The following is a 17695-nucleotide window of genomic DNA, read 5'->3' as shown; positions in this document are numbered from 1 at the left end:
AATAAGTGTGGAGGAGAATAAAATAGCAAATACCATGGCTGATCTTGACAATTATTTAAAGCAGGGTTTGAAGCTGAAATACTACTCTTCATTTTTCAGCTCTTCCGCATCAGTAGGACACACAATAAGCTAAGTGTATGCATCAGGCATGTACACCTCGTTTCAGGTGACATGTACAGATAATTTTAGGCTAACAGAGGTAAAACAAAAGCCAGAAAGGGACGCTGTTAGAGCGGTAAAAGGACAGACAGTGCTGGTGGTCAGCTCTGCACGAGTTATTCCACGGTGACATATTGCTGTAAGATATCAGGTCATCTAATTAGACAGGGGACGAAAAGTTCACAGCTGTGACGTGCTGCCTCGTGGGAGTCAGGAACATTGTAGGAGGGATCATATGCTTATATTTGTATGTTCTAGTCAGTGTCTCTCTTCCTGGCCACGCACAAATATAAAGGCTCTATTCAAATGCTGCATTTACTCATTTCATTTAGGCCAACGCTCAAGGTTTTCCGAGTCAGAATTATAACAAAGAATCATAATTAATTGCATCTGGGCTTTGTGTGTATGTGTGTGCGTGTGTGTGTGTGTGTGTGTGTTAGTGTGACGGTATCTGGGAGTGTTGTGGGTTAAATGTTGCAAGCGCTTCAAAATCAAATGCTGACGTTTCATCTCCATGAGGAATCTTTGCTTTTAGCAGTCTTGTCTGTTGTCTATGTTTAAAAGCACTCATCTCTGACACTGCATGAGGTTCAGAAAAGGTTATTATCCCTCTAATCAGGAGCAAAAATCAATAAGTAAGTAAATAAAAGCATAAAATCTAAATTCTCTTGCATGTGCTCCTGTGATTTGGTGGTGAAAATAAGACAGCTACATGGAGTAACATAATGACAATTCAATTAAAAGTGCTCTGACCTGAGGGCGAGATGTGGCCTTTGCTTAACAATACAAAAATAGAGTTAACAACTTTGTGACGCATTTGCACAGAGGTGTTTTTTACTAACAAATCACAACACATAGCATGTAATGTCTCTCAGGGAGGCAAGATAAAACAATGGGTCCGACATGATCTGAGATTCTACCTGCAGTTGCTAAGCAACACCCACCTCCAACCTCTCAATCTGTCCCATTGGTCAGCAGGAAAAACGCACAAGGCGCCCCATTGGCTAAGAGAAAGTTAATAAACTTTAGCCAAGACCTGCCTCCCTGTGTGCGCACACACACTCTCTCTCCCTCTCTCTCTCTCTCTCTCTCACACACACACACACAATGAAGAGATTCTTGTGAATGAGAGCATGAGAGGGTGTCAGTGCTTGCGCAGTACAGTGCTGATATATGCATTGAGCTCCTGAGCTAAAAATAAAGATCACACTGAATGCTGTGCCACTGAAAGTTGCAAGACTGAATTCAAAGTGACAAGTCTAGTTCTCTCCAGACAGAGCAATGAGGTCCCACCCTCATCACAGATCCACGAGGTATTTTTTGACATTCGTTTTTAGTATAGGATTCTAATAAAAGCCTGTTCCCAGAAATTCTTCACATCTGATCAGGCTAAAAATGCCATGCAGGAAAGCCTGAAATATCTTTGAAATGCAAGTCAAAAGTGGCATTTAGCAGAGGTTTCCGAATGGACCCCCACAGTCCTGTGAGAGGAGCTCAAAGACCCCTTCATCCACAATACAGTCAATGTTTGGAATGGATGTTAACACAGTTTATCATAGAAAAGTGGATATTTTTCTTAGGTTGGTTTGGTCAAGTTTGCATTTGTATTTTATTTGTATTATTATTATTATTATTTTAGCTATTTCAACTGTTTATCCGTTACTTTGAGCTCACTATTTCCAAATCATTTATCCATTACATTTCACTGATTATTCACCACTAAGCCAGCTTTTCATCACTTAGCCAGCAATTTCAACCACTGAATCATCACTTCAAGCTATTTCAACCATTTATTAATCTTTTAGCCGTTACAACCATTTATCCATTACTTGCAGCTATTTTGAGTTCTCCACTCGCTCGCTTGCTTGCTTGGGGTTTTCTGTGTTTTGACGTTACGTGTTGCAGCTGTCAGGTTGGTGGGAGCACCTATTGTGGCCGATTGTCGCTTGTTATTTTAAATACTAAAGATCCGCTGGACTCACCCCAATTTGTAAGTCAAATTTACTCCTTTGCATAAATGTGTGGATATATTTTATTTAAATCAAAATTTCTATTTTTTAAATCAGCTACTCCACAGTGTTTCCACGTGTGGCCTGGCAACAGCAGAAATACCCCCTGTGGTGACAGTACGCATGGTTGGGCAAAAAGACTAATTGGCATCATTTTCTATCCCCTTTTAAAGGTGAATCTCAACTGGGGTTTTGGACAGCAGTGATTGAGTTAGCGGTAACACCTCTTTTAAGCCTGAATGTGTGTGTTAAATGGTGAAATACACTTCTCATCCAGAATCCCCACAAGGCATTGGTAGAGACAAATAGCATCCTATCAATCACTACACTCTGGGATCACCCTTTTTCCTAAAGGCATATGAAACGGGTGCTTTTTCCGACACGAAGACAACAAGGAAGTTATCTTTGTGAGTTATGCCGCGAGTCGCTCTCAGGTCAGCTCAATTTTTCTTGCCATTGTGTTTTTCACCTTCCATGAGCCTGTCCTGCGTCACTTCTTTATCGTTGGAACATCTTGTAACCCACACTTCATTGAAAACCACATTCAGACTCAACATCAATAGCACAAAAAAGGCAGATATTACATTTTAGAAAGGGATTTATTTATCGAAAAACAGCTACAGATTCTATTACAAGCCGTTTTATTAAGAATGTTAAAAAAAATGAAAAACCAAAGCACAGCTCAGTGATGAGCAGTTTCAGGTTTTTACTATACTTCCATTTGAGGTCATCGATAGTCTACCTTTGATATTAGCTGCCCTAGGAAATGTCACCTACCAGACCGATCATTGTTTAGGACAGTGGTGGGGAACGAATGGCCTCCAGGCCATATGTAGCCCGTGAGAACGTCTGATCTGGCCCGCAAGGCAACCCACAGACACCCATCGAGAAAATTTACAAAAAACATAAAAAATAAATAGCAATTATTTATTTTCTGTGAAGAGAAAATAACACAGTAGTAGTCTAACACGTCCTTCGGGTTGGTCCCTGAACCCAACATGCATGTAGCCGTTACACTGTTGTCAAGCCAGTGTGTCTACGTTAGTTTGTGGGGTTGCGCTCACAGTGATGAAAAAGGCTAATCTCAGAGTCATTCCAGCTCCAAACATGCTAGTATGGAAGAGCTGCGTGGACAAAGAAGCTTGGGTAAAATTAATGCTCCTCAGCAGAGTTTGGAGGTCCAACATGCAGCTTTCACAGACCACAGTCTGACAGAGACGGTGTTATACAGGCAAGTTTGGTGGTGAGCGAGCTAATAGCTGACGGGCCTGATAACCTACAGCAAAGCCAACCAACAACAATCTCAAAGCTACAGCAGGTACTACAACTTCCTTCTGCTTGACTCTATAAACTGTATGTATGTATGTGCTGAGGATTTTCTCTGCTTTTGTTTTTTTCTGAGGAGACGTGCACTGACGTTTCCAGCTCTGTTTGGGACAACCTACGACTGTGAGCAGCTCTTTTCAGAACTGATCCTGGAAAGACTCGGTGCAGCTCACCCAAACCTGGGAAACCAGCTGTGAGTAGCATCATCATCATCACAACCATCTGACATCAGACGCCTCGCCAAAGAGAAGCAGTTCCTGCCATCGCATTAGAGGTTAGTGTGATATATGTGCTCAGTAATTTAATATGGCCCTCGACGGATGTTCTAAAAACTGAAATGGCTCTTGATAAGAAAAAGGTTCCCCACCCCTGGTTTAAGAGAACAGTTAGAAGTACACAATGTATGTAAAACACAGAACATCCACAGGACATGTTTTATTTCTTGCTGTTAGTGTGTTTTAAAAAATTTAAAGGTGGGCTGAGAAATGACAAAAATCAGAAGAATCTAACGAGATGAACAATGAACTATACAATGTTTATATACAGTCAAGTAAACTTTCACTGTGGTGTAAGTCTAAATTAGAGCATAACAAAATAATACAACTGCTTATTACATTTTAGCTCAGAACATTAGCATCGGTGTGAGAGAACGACAGTGAACCACTTTTTTTTTTCTTTTTGTAGATTTCGAGACGGACGGAAAAGAGTGGAGAGTAAAAATGTTCACAAAGGCAAAACATCCTGATTTAAACACGATGGTGCTTTATATCTGTTTGGTCACTCGTTTGAACCGCTGCGACGTTTTGTAGAAAATTGACTTGGATTTCTGAGGTTCAAGCAGGCTGAGGTTTCCCTCAGAAATGCTCCTCGCAACTCTCCGAGGCCTGTTCTCCTCTGAGCCTGAGGACAGACGCCAAACAAGGAATGAGCTGAAGGACACTTTTCTGTTTGCGATAGCTCTGAATACATGCATGTGGATGTCATATCAGTCCATAAACACTGTGGAACTTTGATAGTGCTCTTCTTTCTTTTTCTTTGTGAACACTTACCAGCAAAACGATGCACTCTGAGTGGTCCCCGGGACACTGAGGGGTCTTTCTTTATGCGCTTCGGTGCAGAGAGACCCTGTGTTGGCTCTTCTCGGATGCTGCTGCAGTGAAGGGAGCAGATGGGGAAAATATGAAAAAGCAATCAAACACAACAACGGAAGTTCAACATCATTGAAAACTCCAAAAGGATTAAAAAAAAAACATTTAATTAATCTATTGGCAGTATAAAATAAAATGATTTCCATAAATATAAGAGAAAGGTCAGAAAGAGGCACGTTACCAGTTAAATTTCCGCTTTCCCTGTGCAGCAGACGTCATGTCCATGTATGTCGGGTTGGGTCGTCTCAAGTCTTGGACAGACGCGGCCGGTTGCCTGCAATAAGCAGCATTTCCCTTTGCATTTAAAATCAGATGACTAAAATATAAAACATCTTATAACTGATCATTTTCTTTGCGTCTTACTTCTAGAGCTACGTACACAAATCTGTACTTTTGATATCCGATGCTTCGTTTTGATGCACCTTTAGTCAGAAATTTGGTTATGCAAATTCTGTTGTCTCAGATAACTTTGACGCCACATTTTTTTTTTCCACCAAGGCACCCCCAGGTATAAACGGAGTAAATCACTGTTTGAGAGCCGGGTGTTCCCGGTTTTGTTTTTGGTGATGATGCACACAAACAAGCTCACATCCTTTTCTTACATTAACTATGCATGAATTTCAAATTTGACTGATTCCAGCTCAGGAAGGGATTGGGTTTGGAGCTCAAATGGACATCTAGCAGGGCTTTTCTGATCTGAAGTTTAAATTATCAAGCAGATAATTGAGGATAACTTGCAGTATCAGTGAACTGCTCTAAACTCTGGCATCACTTTAGTGCCAAAGCTAAACCCTAAGTGGGCAGCTCCTCCACTGCAGCACCAAAGGTTGACCATGTGACTGAGTGAGTCTTAGAAGCCGCTGGTGGAATCCAAAAAACAAGAAGTAACGAGGTGATTGGAAAAACTTGCCAGAGGAAATCAACCTGATGAAACTGCTATCATGTTTTATGTAACTAACCTCAACCTGTAATTAGCCTTATGTAATTGACATTCCTCATCTATTACTCAGCCAGGTCTCCAGATTTATCTGGTATTTTTCTTTCTAATTTCTTCCAAAAACAACAGTCAAACACCGTCAAAGTCACTTTGAACTTCTTCCTCCCTCTCGTGTCCCTGTGTGCTACACTTTGCATGAACCCTGCCCAGGGAGCCGCCACTCACTCACCTCGCAGTCCCAAAAATCGCTTTTCGACAGTCAGCAGTGTAAAACTAATGCACCAAGTTTCCTGAAGTCATTGAGTCTCTACCTACAATGGTCTTGTACTGGGAAATATTTACAAAAAACTACTGCTTTTCCTTGCTATCTAAATGCAAGTTTCCCGTTGAGATTTGACAGGGTGCTAAGTGCTCTCATAAAGTCTGGATTAGCTCAACAACTCCTCATGAAACAGTATGTTTGTGGGGTAGCAGAGATATTTTCAAGCAATTTGATTTGTTTTGGCTTTGAGGTTGGCTAGGAACAAATTTATGCACCAAATAAAATGATTCACACTCAATGTGTCAATGTGAACGCTGCTCTGTTGGGAGCATCATTCACTAACACAAACCCTTTCTGCTGCTGTAGCTTGAAATGCTTCCTGTTTGGTTTGCCAGCTCCAGCTGAAGACACCATGACGCCGCTCAGCTCAGCTGACTAAAGCCTCTTGGCCCAATGTTCCAGTCTGGAAACTTGCTGCTGGTATACTATTTGGACTCGAGTCTCTGTCTCGTTTTGAATAAGGTTTGGGAGATTTACCACTTCTGAATGGTTTAGTTAGCATCCAGACAGGCAGAGTGTCTTTTACACAGAATTCTTCAGCTGCTTTGAAACTTTCAGTGTGCAGCCAGAGGGACGTGTTTTAAGACCATTTCAAGGAACTGATTTGAGTTTTCTCTGAACCAGTTTTTAAAAGTGCAACACATGTTTTTGAATTAAATAAATGGAATATTTTTCTTAATGCAATTCTAAAAAAAATTCTGTGTACCGCAATGAGGCGGGCTGAAACTTTGATAATTTATGCTTTCGGGGAGCAATGTTTAATTCAAAATGTGTTGAACAAGAACTGTCTGGGTTGAATACTGAACAAACGTTGAATCATCACACTTGTATTAGTTAGGCCTTTTACCAAGATTAGCATGGATGACATAAGGAGTGTTTTTCCCTCTGTACCAATTTTTCTTAAGAAACATCAAGAAAAGTAAATGGGCATGTCCCTGATGTTTTAAACTCAATTAAGAGAGTTAACAACATTCATAAATTATGTTTGCTGTACTTATTAAAAGCTTCAAAACAGCTAATTCAGAGATTCAAGGTGAAGGAGCAAATGCTGATTTCAACCTCATCACATTTTCTTGACAGCTGTGACATCAAGAAGCAATGGTGGGAAATGGTTTATTTAGTGAAACGTCAAATTATATGTCTGGGCTGATTAAATATAAACCAATAACAGTGCTTCTGCAGGGATTTTATGAACATATATGCTGCTTTTTTTACCCACCTCAACTTGTGTCTCTTATTCTGTTGTCTGGCTATTGGCTACTGATTGGTCAATCACTTGCTTGTCAAGACATTAACAATATTAGATCAAATTAATCTTTGATGATACAGGAGACATCCGGGTGATTGTGAGCGCAGCCCAGAGAAAAGGATAAGAGGCACATGACAACCTAAGAAACACCAAGGCCTGTGTGCTGCATGAGAGCAGCTGATGTTAGAAAAACATTCATGATTAATGGCATATGTCCAGCAGAAAATGTGAATTTCTTGCTGCCAGCTAATTGCTCTGTATGTCACAGAGGTTAATTGTAATGATGCTAATATTGCTCACTGGTATACTTGAGCTTTAACACTAAGGGAGGCAGCTAAAAACACTCCTTGGCTCAGTCTCCATTGCTGTAAAGTGCATTTTGAGACAAACTGTTTGGTGAACGGGAGGCGAGAAAGTACGACAAATGGCTCTGATAAATCGTGGCAGCTGTTGCAGTTTTTTCCTCTGAACTTGACTTATAAAAATGTATGTTTATACTTAGATTACGATGTTATATCAGTTCAGGTTTCTGCCGTGACAGCATTGTTTTCTTTCCCAAAGCATCTCCCATGAAGAGGAGTGTTTTCTGTTATCTTTCTTACAATATTTCAAGCTTACGTGACACTATTGTGTAGCGTACACTATTGTAGCAGTAAAAATTCAGAGTGACCACAGGAGTGTGGTAGGCGGTACGTGGGTGTACCGATGCATTTGTTTACGACTACTTCAACGTGCTAAAAGGCTGCACCATATGGACTGCCAAGAAAACCAATGTAGTGTATGTGTAGAGTCAAGAGAACTGTAATCCACATTAAAAGCAATCCTGTTAATTTACTTGTAATGTTATCTGCCTGACTTTCAGATGGGAGGAAATCTCCTCTGAAACCATGTGAAGTGTGTACAGTGGCTGGACAGAAACTCGTGGGGAAATCATAAAGAATGAATAAAACAAACTGGGTCTTACACTTAACGTTAGTGAATCAAAAGAAAGGTTGAAGACGTGAATATTTTCTCACCTTTTATTAGGAACCTGGTTGCCCTCATTGGTCTTGGGATGACGGAGCAGCTGGCTGGGACCTGAGTCAGCAGACTCCAATGCTTGACAGGGACTGCCGCTGCTTATTATGATGGTTGCATCACTTCCCGTTTCAGAAACATTGTCCAGAACTTCAAAGGTCATGTTGGGATCCATGGCCCTGGAGGAGCCCAGCGGCAGGGCCTGAACAGTTTTTTGAACGGGTTCTGGTGTGCACTGGAGTGGGAACATGCCCTCCTCAAACACTTGGGTCTTGGCGATGGTCCGGGGGCTTTGTGGTGGCAGTGATGCACACAGATTTCTCCTGATGGGCATTCTGGGAGGTGCTTCCTGTTTCATATCCGTCTGATTTTTTTTCCCTGAAGAAGAACAAAACAATCAGAAAAAGTTAATAGAAATGAAACAAACAATGCACATTAATAATTAACCGATGGTGGAGGAACAGTGACACAAAGGGAGCTTCAACCAATCAACACCAAAGAGCAATCATCCGCCAAAGTTCTCTTGTCACTCGTTTGTAGTGGGAGGGACTCAGTGGGGGAAAAGATGATGTCACAACCGTCCATGCACTAATCAGATTTCAGCCATATTTGAATCAATCATCGCTGATCAAAACACAACCACATCGTCCTGAAGAAGCAGGTTAATAGAGTTTTTGACTGTTAGACCCGTTAATAAAAAATACTTGAGGATGTTTTACAAACTTTAACTTAGACTGTTGCATGTTTAGCCATGACTAATGGCTGGTATGGCTGTAAGGTCGCTGTGCCTAAAATGTACAGTCTGAGTGTCATCCATCACATGTGGAAACACGTGGAAAGGTTTTGCCTCCTGCATCGACTTGACAGACACTTAGCAACTGAATGTGTCCTTAACCTTTAGCTTTTATCAGGCTGTATGGAAGCCACTGGCCTACCTCACCTTTGGTCCTTGAGAAAAACTGCATCATGTCTTTGCAGACGCCAGCATCTGCAACAAGCCATCTTTGGAATGCATTTATCAATGCTCTGTTTACAACTCAGGGCTTTGGAAGTGAAAGCAAATCAAAGCACTTTAAAAAGTAAGCAGGGCAACAGTAAACACATCCCTCCCCAAATGATGGCGTCCCCCATTCTCAATCAGTAATCAGCAATAAGCGCTGAAGTGCCGGCCTTAGGCTAAACAGTGCAATTTAAAAAATGTCACAACGGAGGAATGAGATGGATCGTTCCCTGAAGTTATATCAAAGTGTGATCAGTAGTGTTGGAAATACTATGCATGGCACATGGCAATTAAACATTATCGTGCTCTCCTTGTACATACAAATTTTACAATGTTGGAATGGAGCTGTGACATGCATTATTAGCCAAAAAAGCAGTGCCTTTTATAAATAGACCAGACCTTGAGGATTTTACCTGCTAACAGCCTTGGAGCTTCTTTTTCATAACTGAGGGAAACATGGTGCTAAAACACACGACGCAGAACTGTTTTTGAAAGGAGAAAATGCTGCTGCTGCTGCTGCCACTGTAGGTATGAATAGTTCAAAATAATTAAATTCAAATTAATGAAAAATTGGTTGGTTGATTCCAACCTCTGCAATTATCCCCAGTAAAATCAAGGGCACGATCAATGCTGTGAGTACGATTTAAGTATGAGTAAGATGCATCTTTAGAGAGAGAAACGCTGCTCAGTACTGTCCTGATATTTAAAGAGCTAGCAAGGATTGTGCCTTTCTGCTGTTCAACAAGACCGATGAGCCTTTCGATCAATAAATGATCTAGAGCTAGCTGATTGTGTACATCATTTTGCTGCCACGCATACTGTAGCTAGATAGCGGTCGAGTACTGACAGACAGCTACAGCTAGTGGATTGTGAATAATATTTGGAATCCACTGCCAGATAGCATTGGGATTGGTTTAATGTGCATTAATTAGTGGTAATTATTGCAAGAATGCAAATTTCAAACAGGGTTTATGTATTTTCTTAAGGATGGGTGTAACAGCTAAGTTTGCACCGTTAAATGTTTAAAATAAAATCAATGGTGACATTAAAATATATTATGGTGCATGCATGCATTAACACTAAAACAGAATTAAGAAGTCACATATATCCTTATTTAACTACTGATTGACTCGTAAAATTTTCTCCAGTGTTTTTGGTGCCGTATTTTCTAGCTCCATCTGAAGGGGAGTGGGGGGGTGGGGGGGCAGGTTGCAGAGCAGACTGAGGTTAAATCATAGTGTCTGCATCACATTATGAACACCATTACACTCATGGCATTTCCTACAGAGGTGTGGTGGGGGTGAAGGAAGGGGCTAAAAAAGGAAAAATGCCAGCACATAGAGGCAGTGAGAACACTAAATGCAAAGGTGAATGACTGATTTATACATTAGCCTAAATATCAAAATGCAATATTTAGCAAATGTGAGTCAGACTTCAGACAGCACACCGAGTGAGGAGACGATGATAAATAGCCCTTTTCTGCGGCAGAGGAGTTGTCCTTAGCAATAAATGGCAGCAGAGTTCCTTCAATCACATATTTTTGGCTTGTAGGGGATTAATACATGCATGAGTTGCTATTTCTGGTGGAGGCTGCACTGAATTAGGGTCGCCTGGTTGCTGCTGCCTGTTTTTTATAGTGCGCCTTTTCTGGTTGGTGGAGCAGGGGAGTTTACGTCTGTTGACGTTTTTTCCTGCCCTGCTGTGGATCTGCATTTTCATGAATGAAGCTCAAGAGGGATTGGGAGGGTTAGATGCTAGACAGACAGAGAAAAACATTTGAGGGTAGGAGGGAAAGAAAGGCAGAATGGAGGAAAAAGCCAGACTAAGAGACGTTTGAAGCAAAAGGGACAGCAAAACGTAGGGAGGAAAAAATAGATAAGAGAGAAGTGAGGGGTAGGAGATCGAATAGGAATATAAAAAGAACAAGATAAAAGGGGCAGTGGGAGGTAGCTGGATGAAAAATCATGAAGCTATTAATAAATGCAAGTGTGGAAATGTTATAATTAACACTAAATTGTGGAATGCAGAAATACTCCTTCAAAGAGATCACTTTTGTGTGATTCGTTATTATTAAGCAGTCCACGAAGAGTTAATGCTCTTTCAAAACCCCAACCCTCTCGAAAACCGGTGAAATTTGATTGGCTTTGCAAGCTGCAGGGTGGAGCTATTTCTCATAACATGCTGCAGTGACTTCCATTAACAGCTGAGGAAGCAGTAAGAGACTGACAAACAGCATCAGGATAAGATCAGAGCAGTTTGTCTGAATGCTAAATAAAAGCTTTATTTATTAAAGCACATCTGTGCTATTTCAACTCTACGTTACTTCATTGCCATTTAGCATAGCTGGTAATGCTGCTCAGCATGTATAAAGCTGTACCCGCTGTGTAATATATGTGTGTGTGTATATACATATATGTACTACATGCATGTATGAGTTGTAGCTCTAGACTAAAATTAAAATGAACAGGCTGGTTTTCAAGGATGCAAGTGTGAGCCAGTGAATGCATAATTGAGGAGAATGCACAGTTATGATTTTATCAGAGAGCTGAACCTGTGGCCACATGATCCCAAAAATGGGAAAATAGTGATGTAAAGAGTTATTTAAAGGCTGAATACATGACGCTGATCAGACTATATGGTTTTTCACTATAAAGCTATTGCTAAGGCCTGCATGTGCGATATGTTGTGTTAAAATTGGATGCATGCCTGGACAATGAGTTATTTCATAAGGTGCTGCTGCAAGCTGGGCTGGTTCTGCATTTCATGTAGATATTATTGACATAATGTTAACATAAATCCTTTTGTGTCAGGCAGATTTAGCTATTATACTGCAGTGTACATTTAGCTCACGTACTGTCCACTATTGTTGAAGGGACACTGTAGTGGTTACTTTATGTATCTAGAATTCCTAGTTTAAGGAAGGTTGTGGATTACTATATTATTTGTATGCCCTTGTTTGTTTTTGTCATCAATAACCTCAATAAATGCAAGTATTTTTCTATTCAGTGCTGCAGGAATGAGTCTCAAAACCTTCTGGTTGAAGATCTTTTAATAGGTTTTTGGTTAGTTTCTGGAAATAAGGTGTGGTTAACACAAACCTTGGATTTTCATGTTTTGCTCCTTGACATAAAATATGTCAGTAAATACTCCAATCAAGAATTCTGAAGCTTTTACATGCCCTAAAAAAAGGCAGTTGTTAATAAGTGGCAAAGTGAGACTACAGAGGTTGTCAAGGATTTGAAACATCATGATGCTGAACACAGAAACTCATCTACTCAATCGTCCACCTCTACAGTCTGTTTGTGTTTATATTCGCACTCTTCCAAACTACTGTAACTCAACCTTTCCAACTTGTAGATTTATGAGTTTATAGTAAAGTGTGTAAGTATAGTGTAGAAAGAAGCTTCGTGGTGGTGATGTCTAAGTCATGTGAGTGTGGTGCAGTTCATTCACAGCCTAAAGTAAGCTTTTTACCTCTGGTGATTGAATTTACGCTTCAAAAATCATAAAATATGTAAAAATTATCTTTCTGAACAAAACATGTCAGTATCCTGCAGTTTGTCACAGATCTTGCAATAATAATAATAATAATAATCCAAAATCCAGTGGAAAACTCCCATCGGCTTTCTGTCCATGGAACAGGCGATGCTAACTTATCCCTGCAGCACTCCATTAGTGGGGAATAAAAAATATTCATTAGTGTTTTTCAAATACTAAATCCACTCAAAGTTTTATTGCGCTTGTGTCACATGCTGCATTAAACTGAATAAAGTTAAGATATCCACCATAGTAATACAATTACAGCAAGTGCAGGTGTTGACACTTGAGGAAAGACGCGTGTAGATGTAGTGGCCAAGATGGGTAAAATTATGAGAAAATGACCATCAAATAGAAAAAACAATAAACAACTGGCCTGACTGGCTTGTGATGAATAAAGACAGGCTGGATGGACAGACTGTCCCGAAAAACTTTCTAAACGAAATGAGAGGAGCTCACTTATTATAAGTTGCAGGGAAATTCAATAGCAATGGTGACAAACTCCCTGGTGCTTTCATGTTTCATTTCCATTCAAGGAACTCTGGTCATCTGGCAGGAGTACTCTTCAAAAGTTACATTTCCCACAATATGTTTCAATGAAATGTAGACCAGCTGCAGTAAATATCATTATGGCCAATTTGAACTGCAATATTTCACAAAGGTTTTTGTGTTTCCTTTCCCCTACGGTTCCCTGTGTACAATTTTCCCTCTATAAAACTGGTTGTGGGTATTCACATCATTTTCATTATTCACGGTTTGGCCAGGACAGGATGTCTGCAGCCCAACAATAAATCACATTAGATGTCTGACTTTTCATGTGTATTTTACTACTCGATACAAGTCTTCTCAGTCAAACTGCTAAAGACATGTTCGGCAGACACGAAGCAACATGGCAAAGTGAAAATTTAGGCTCACGCAAAAACACCTGAACAATCGATATGGCATGTTGAAAACACAACTTTATGATCTGTGTGCTCTGCTTCAATAAAACATCACCTTTTACAGTGTGTGTGTGCACAAGTGTGATGGATTGAGTGAAAGGTGACAAGGAGAGAGAAAATAAGTGAATGATTGAGGGGGAGGGGGGATTAACAGGTATGCAGGGGTTTTAGATTAATGACTACAGTATGCCAGCAAGACGGGGGAGAGAGGAGAGCAGATTTACCTTTTGGTGATCGAGCAGCGTTGCACAATAATGTTCTTTTTGCGCGCCCCTCTGCACCTGAGAATGAAAACATTACAGAGGTTCAACATCAACACATCATCATAATTCTAACACATAAATGTCTGAAAAGCTTATGTTGTTTTATTTTATTAAAAATGCTACATTACCAATAAATACTGTGTGCTGGCTGACATTCTGCTTCACTTGCTGGACTGGAGTTTTTAAAGTGAATTACTGGATGACCAAGCCAACCTGGTGTGTTTTGGGTCCTCTATGAACAATTTTACAATCTTTTAACCTTTAAGGGTAATACTTAATATTTACATACACATAGTCACCATTACCTAGCTGTTTATTAGCATGCATATTAGTAGCATATTGGCTCTTTAGTGGCCATTATAAAGCATTTATTAATGCCTTATTCTGAAATGCCACATTCTATAGCATCAAGCCATTAATTAAAAGTTACCCAAATTACTGTTTATTAATATTAAGCAAGAATCTCCTTGCCCATGAATTACAATATCAATAACCTAACCCTTAGTAACCCTCAGGATAAGGCTTTAGTAATTGCACTATTATAACAAAAAGACAACATGCTACTAACATGCAGGCTAATAAGCAACTAGTTAATGGTGAATATGTCTCCCTTGATATAAAGTGTGACCACTTAAAGCTATGACCCACAAGAGGCTGACACTAATATCTGCGTTCAGGGGGATGTCAAATTCTTTTTATTGTCTGACAAAGAATTTAATACTATTTGAAACAAGGCAGCAGTGGAACAGAGGGACAGGTGCAGAGTTTACAGTCTCACAAATGATAAGACACCATCATAGTAATTGAGTATTGTTGGCCAGCTTTGGGTCATGCTCCACTGTCTGTCATGGCTTATATGTCATGAGGGCCTGGTGCTGCCAGGTCATGCAGAGATGACAGTTAAAAGTGAACTGCGCAATCTCTCGGGTCCCACAATACACACTAGACCTGGACTAATGCCAAATACACTGGCCCTTATTGAACTACCTAAGGGACACCTGCCAAATATATTTAGCACTCATAAAATTGACCTTACATCCCCGTCACGTGTATATTTGTCTTTAATGTCACATTTTAGGCCTGGCACGATTCAGAAGCATCCAATGAAAAATGATGGAAAAACGAATCTAAGTCAAAGTAAAATTGTGCGCATGAGCGTGCACAATTTGTACACACAAACTCTTTCAATGTTACATGCTCTCTGTAAGGGTGTAATTTTCATTCGAACTTTGTGCAAAACATTTACTGGGAAGTGACTCTACAATTACATAATCACTGTCTTGAACAAAAGCAGCATGTGTTTAATGGGATACTATTGTGTAAGACACTCCATGAACTGTAGTTACTATATATAACCTCTTGTCACTTAACATAAGAGCCTGATCAAAACCATTTATTGTGAAAGGGGCATGTTAGCTGTAATTATGATCTAAACAATAGAGGTAGTCACCTGTAAAAACAAACCCTGCTTTAAGTGGTAGGCATGAACAAGTGTGCACATATATCCCCTTTTTAAAACATATTGCATGAAATGTACAAAAACTAATGGACTCAAATGTAGGAAGAAATAGACTTTAAAGCTTAATATTTGTAAGAGACTCATTGAAGAGAGAATTAAACATCAGTTGTGTAACGTAACAGGAGTAGATCTAGCTTTGGATCGGCAACCTCTCACATATCCTGCCTTACACTCGTTACCTGTGGCCACATTTAACTTTGACTGCTTTGTTAAGTCAAAACACTGTGACATTGCTTGCTGTTTGACTGTCAGATTAGTGTTAATCTTTGCCAAACTGCAGTGCATTATGCCTATTGGCTGAAATCAACTTCATTCAACACATTTAAATAAGGCTGCTTTTAAAAACATTAGCTAGCTATCAGCTAACTCTGCATGTTAGAGGGGTGAATGGCTGAGTGACATTTTCTCCCAATCCGGTTTGACATACAGTAGAATTATTCACTGCGAAGCCTCTCTCTCTGTCATACACTGGGAGGATGAGGAGGGTTAAGATTGTGGCATGTATTTGATAGAGTTAATTGAGGGGGACGAAACATTTATGTGTGATTATTGGGGTGACCTGCCCCCCCACAAAATGAAGCCTTCTCTGTATTTCTTCTCATAAACACAAGCTGATGAATGCAAACGCTCTTTCTTGGTCTGATTTTTCTCATTTAGTTTATTTGGGAGCTGTGGTGTGTCGTCTCAGTTGCACTTTAACAGACATTTCCCAAGAAGATTTTTTTTATTATAAGGAAATACCCATTGCTACAACAACTGGTGCGTGTGCTGGTCAAGCAGTTTTCCCTGTCATGTTATTGGCAGTAAACTTTTACATTCAACAATTAGCAGTAGTGATGCACTGATACCGATATCGGTCCAATATTGATTCATAGCTGGCAATTTTAAGACATTCCCTTGGGCGCTGACACAATGTGATAGGCATTTTGACCTTTTCTGATTTTTCTTAGGCTTAAAAATTCATTAATTAATGTTAAAAAATCAAAATAATACTACTAATAGTAATTTTAATAATGTCACCAAAACAAACCATCTAAACGTACGATAAATAAACAACAGATGAATAAAGTGGATGATAAGAGTACAGTGACTTACTGCAGGGGCTACTCTGGTGGTACAGCAGATGTGAGAAAGACAAGACAGGCGCCAGCTCGCTGCAGAGCCTAGCGCTTCTCGCCTCATTTGTCTCCTGTGATTCCTCTCCGGTCCTGCCACCTTTCAGCTGCTGCTCCACCTCTTCCTGGTCTGCCCAGACCACGCCCCTCTCTCTCAACACAAGGTGCTCTAGTTCATGGTTCTCCATCTCATCTGCCGCTGTGACCAGCCCGGCTCCACGCAACGCTGAGTAGTTCCGACTATAAGCCGGCAACAACATATTCACCATTCTGAAATGCAATAGAAAAATAATATTGACATTTGCTTCCTGGAAAAATCATGGGTTAGAGGGAGCTGAAGTGCAGTTTCTTCTGCACTGAGTAATAGTTAATTCAATAAGAAACGGTTCCAGGTATTGTCAGCCTACTTCTGCATGCGCTTGTTCTCCTGATCCTGCAGTGCAGTGAGCTTGACCATCTGCTTGATGTGCTGTTCAAGATCATTCACCTGCAGCTCCAGCCTGTGGCAATGTAGGTCCTTCCCTAACACCTAAACAAGTGGGAGAAGTGAGGTCAGAGAGCAGAAATGATGAGGCAATTCTAACAGAACAGCATATTGAATTAGCACTCTGGTGGGCAGAATTGCAGACAAAAGGTGGTTGGGGGTCAGGATGCTAGAGAGACGATGCAAAGTTCTGTTTTCATCCATGTTTCATCAGAAAGGCTGTCTGCTCAGGGTAAGGGAGGGGAGTTTAAAAAAAAGAAAAAAAAAAGAAGCCTGACGTAAAGAAACTACGAAACAACAGCAGAGAGAACATTTGACCGGTGGGTGCGTCATAGTTCTGGGTCAGTTCCTGGAAGAAAGGATAAAGAAGAAAAAAAATAACATGGGCATGGTTTTAGGTAACTGGCTGCTGTGTGAGGGATGAGTAAAGGGTATTGATTTATTCTCTTCAGTGATCCACGAGTGAGCTGGAGAAATAAAATGAGCACGGTTCTAATTACTGGGAGAACAGATGGGAAGAAAACAAAGACAGTCACGACACCAGTAGAGACACAGCCTACCTTCCAAAATAAACAAACAAAAAAACACCAAGCCATGAGTTTTGAAGGATGTAACCCACATTGTAAAGTTTTTCTCTATATCTAACCACGCTCATTTGTCTTCTTACAT

General features: G+C 40.3%; 1 protein-coding gene across 2 annotated transcripts in view; it reads right to left on the bottom strand.

Moving 5' to 3' along the window:
- Positions 1 to 2751: 2751 nt before the first annotated feature.
- kif18a (kinesin family member 18A) overlaps positions 2752 to 17695 on the bottom strand; it is a 29578-nt gene continuing 14634 nt past the window's right edge. Inside the window, exons 12-18 of one of the 2 annotated variants that reach the window (XM_076729612.1) lie at positions 16950 to 17071; positions 16523 to 16812; positions 13870 to 13926; positions 8167 to 8545; positions 4824 to 4916; positions 4544 to 4641; positions 2752 to 4394 (exon numbers count right to left, since the gene is read on the bottom strand). In XM_076729612.1, coding sequence (XP_076585727.1) covers positions 4258 to 4394; positions 4544 to 4641; positions 4824 to 4916; positions 8167 to 8545; positions 13870 to 13926; positions 16523 to 16812; positions 16950 to 17071 — 1176 coding nt within the window. In that variant the 3' untranslated portion in view covers positions 2752 to 4257. Of the gene's footprint in view, positions 4395 to 4543; positions 4645 to 4823; positions 4917 to 8166; positions 8546 to 13869; positions 13927 to 16522; positions 16813 to 16949; positions 17072 to 17695 lie in introns of both variants that reach the window. The other variant, XM_076729604.1, reaches the window with a different exon arrangement.

This window comes from Chaetodon auriga, chromosome 1, assembly GCF_051107435.1.
Source record: "Chaetodon auriga isolate fChaAug3 chromosome 1, fChaAug3.hap1, whole genome shotgun sequence".
Taxonomy (NCBI): domain Eukaryota; kingdom Metazoa; phylum Chordata; class Actinopteri; order Chaetodontiformes; family Chaetodontidae; genus Chaetodon; species Chaetodon auriga.
This window is presented reverse-complemented; position numbering and strand designations above follow the sequence as displayed.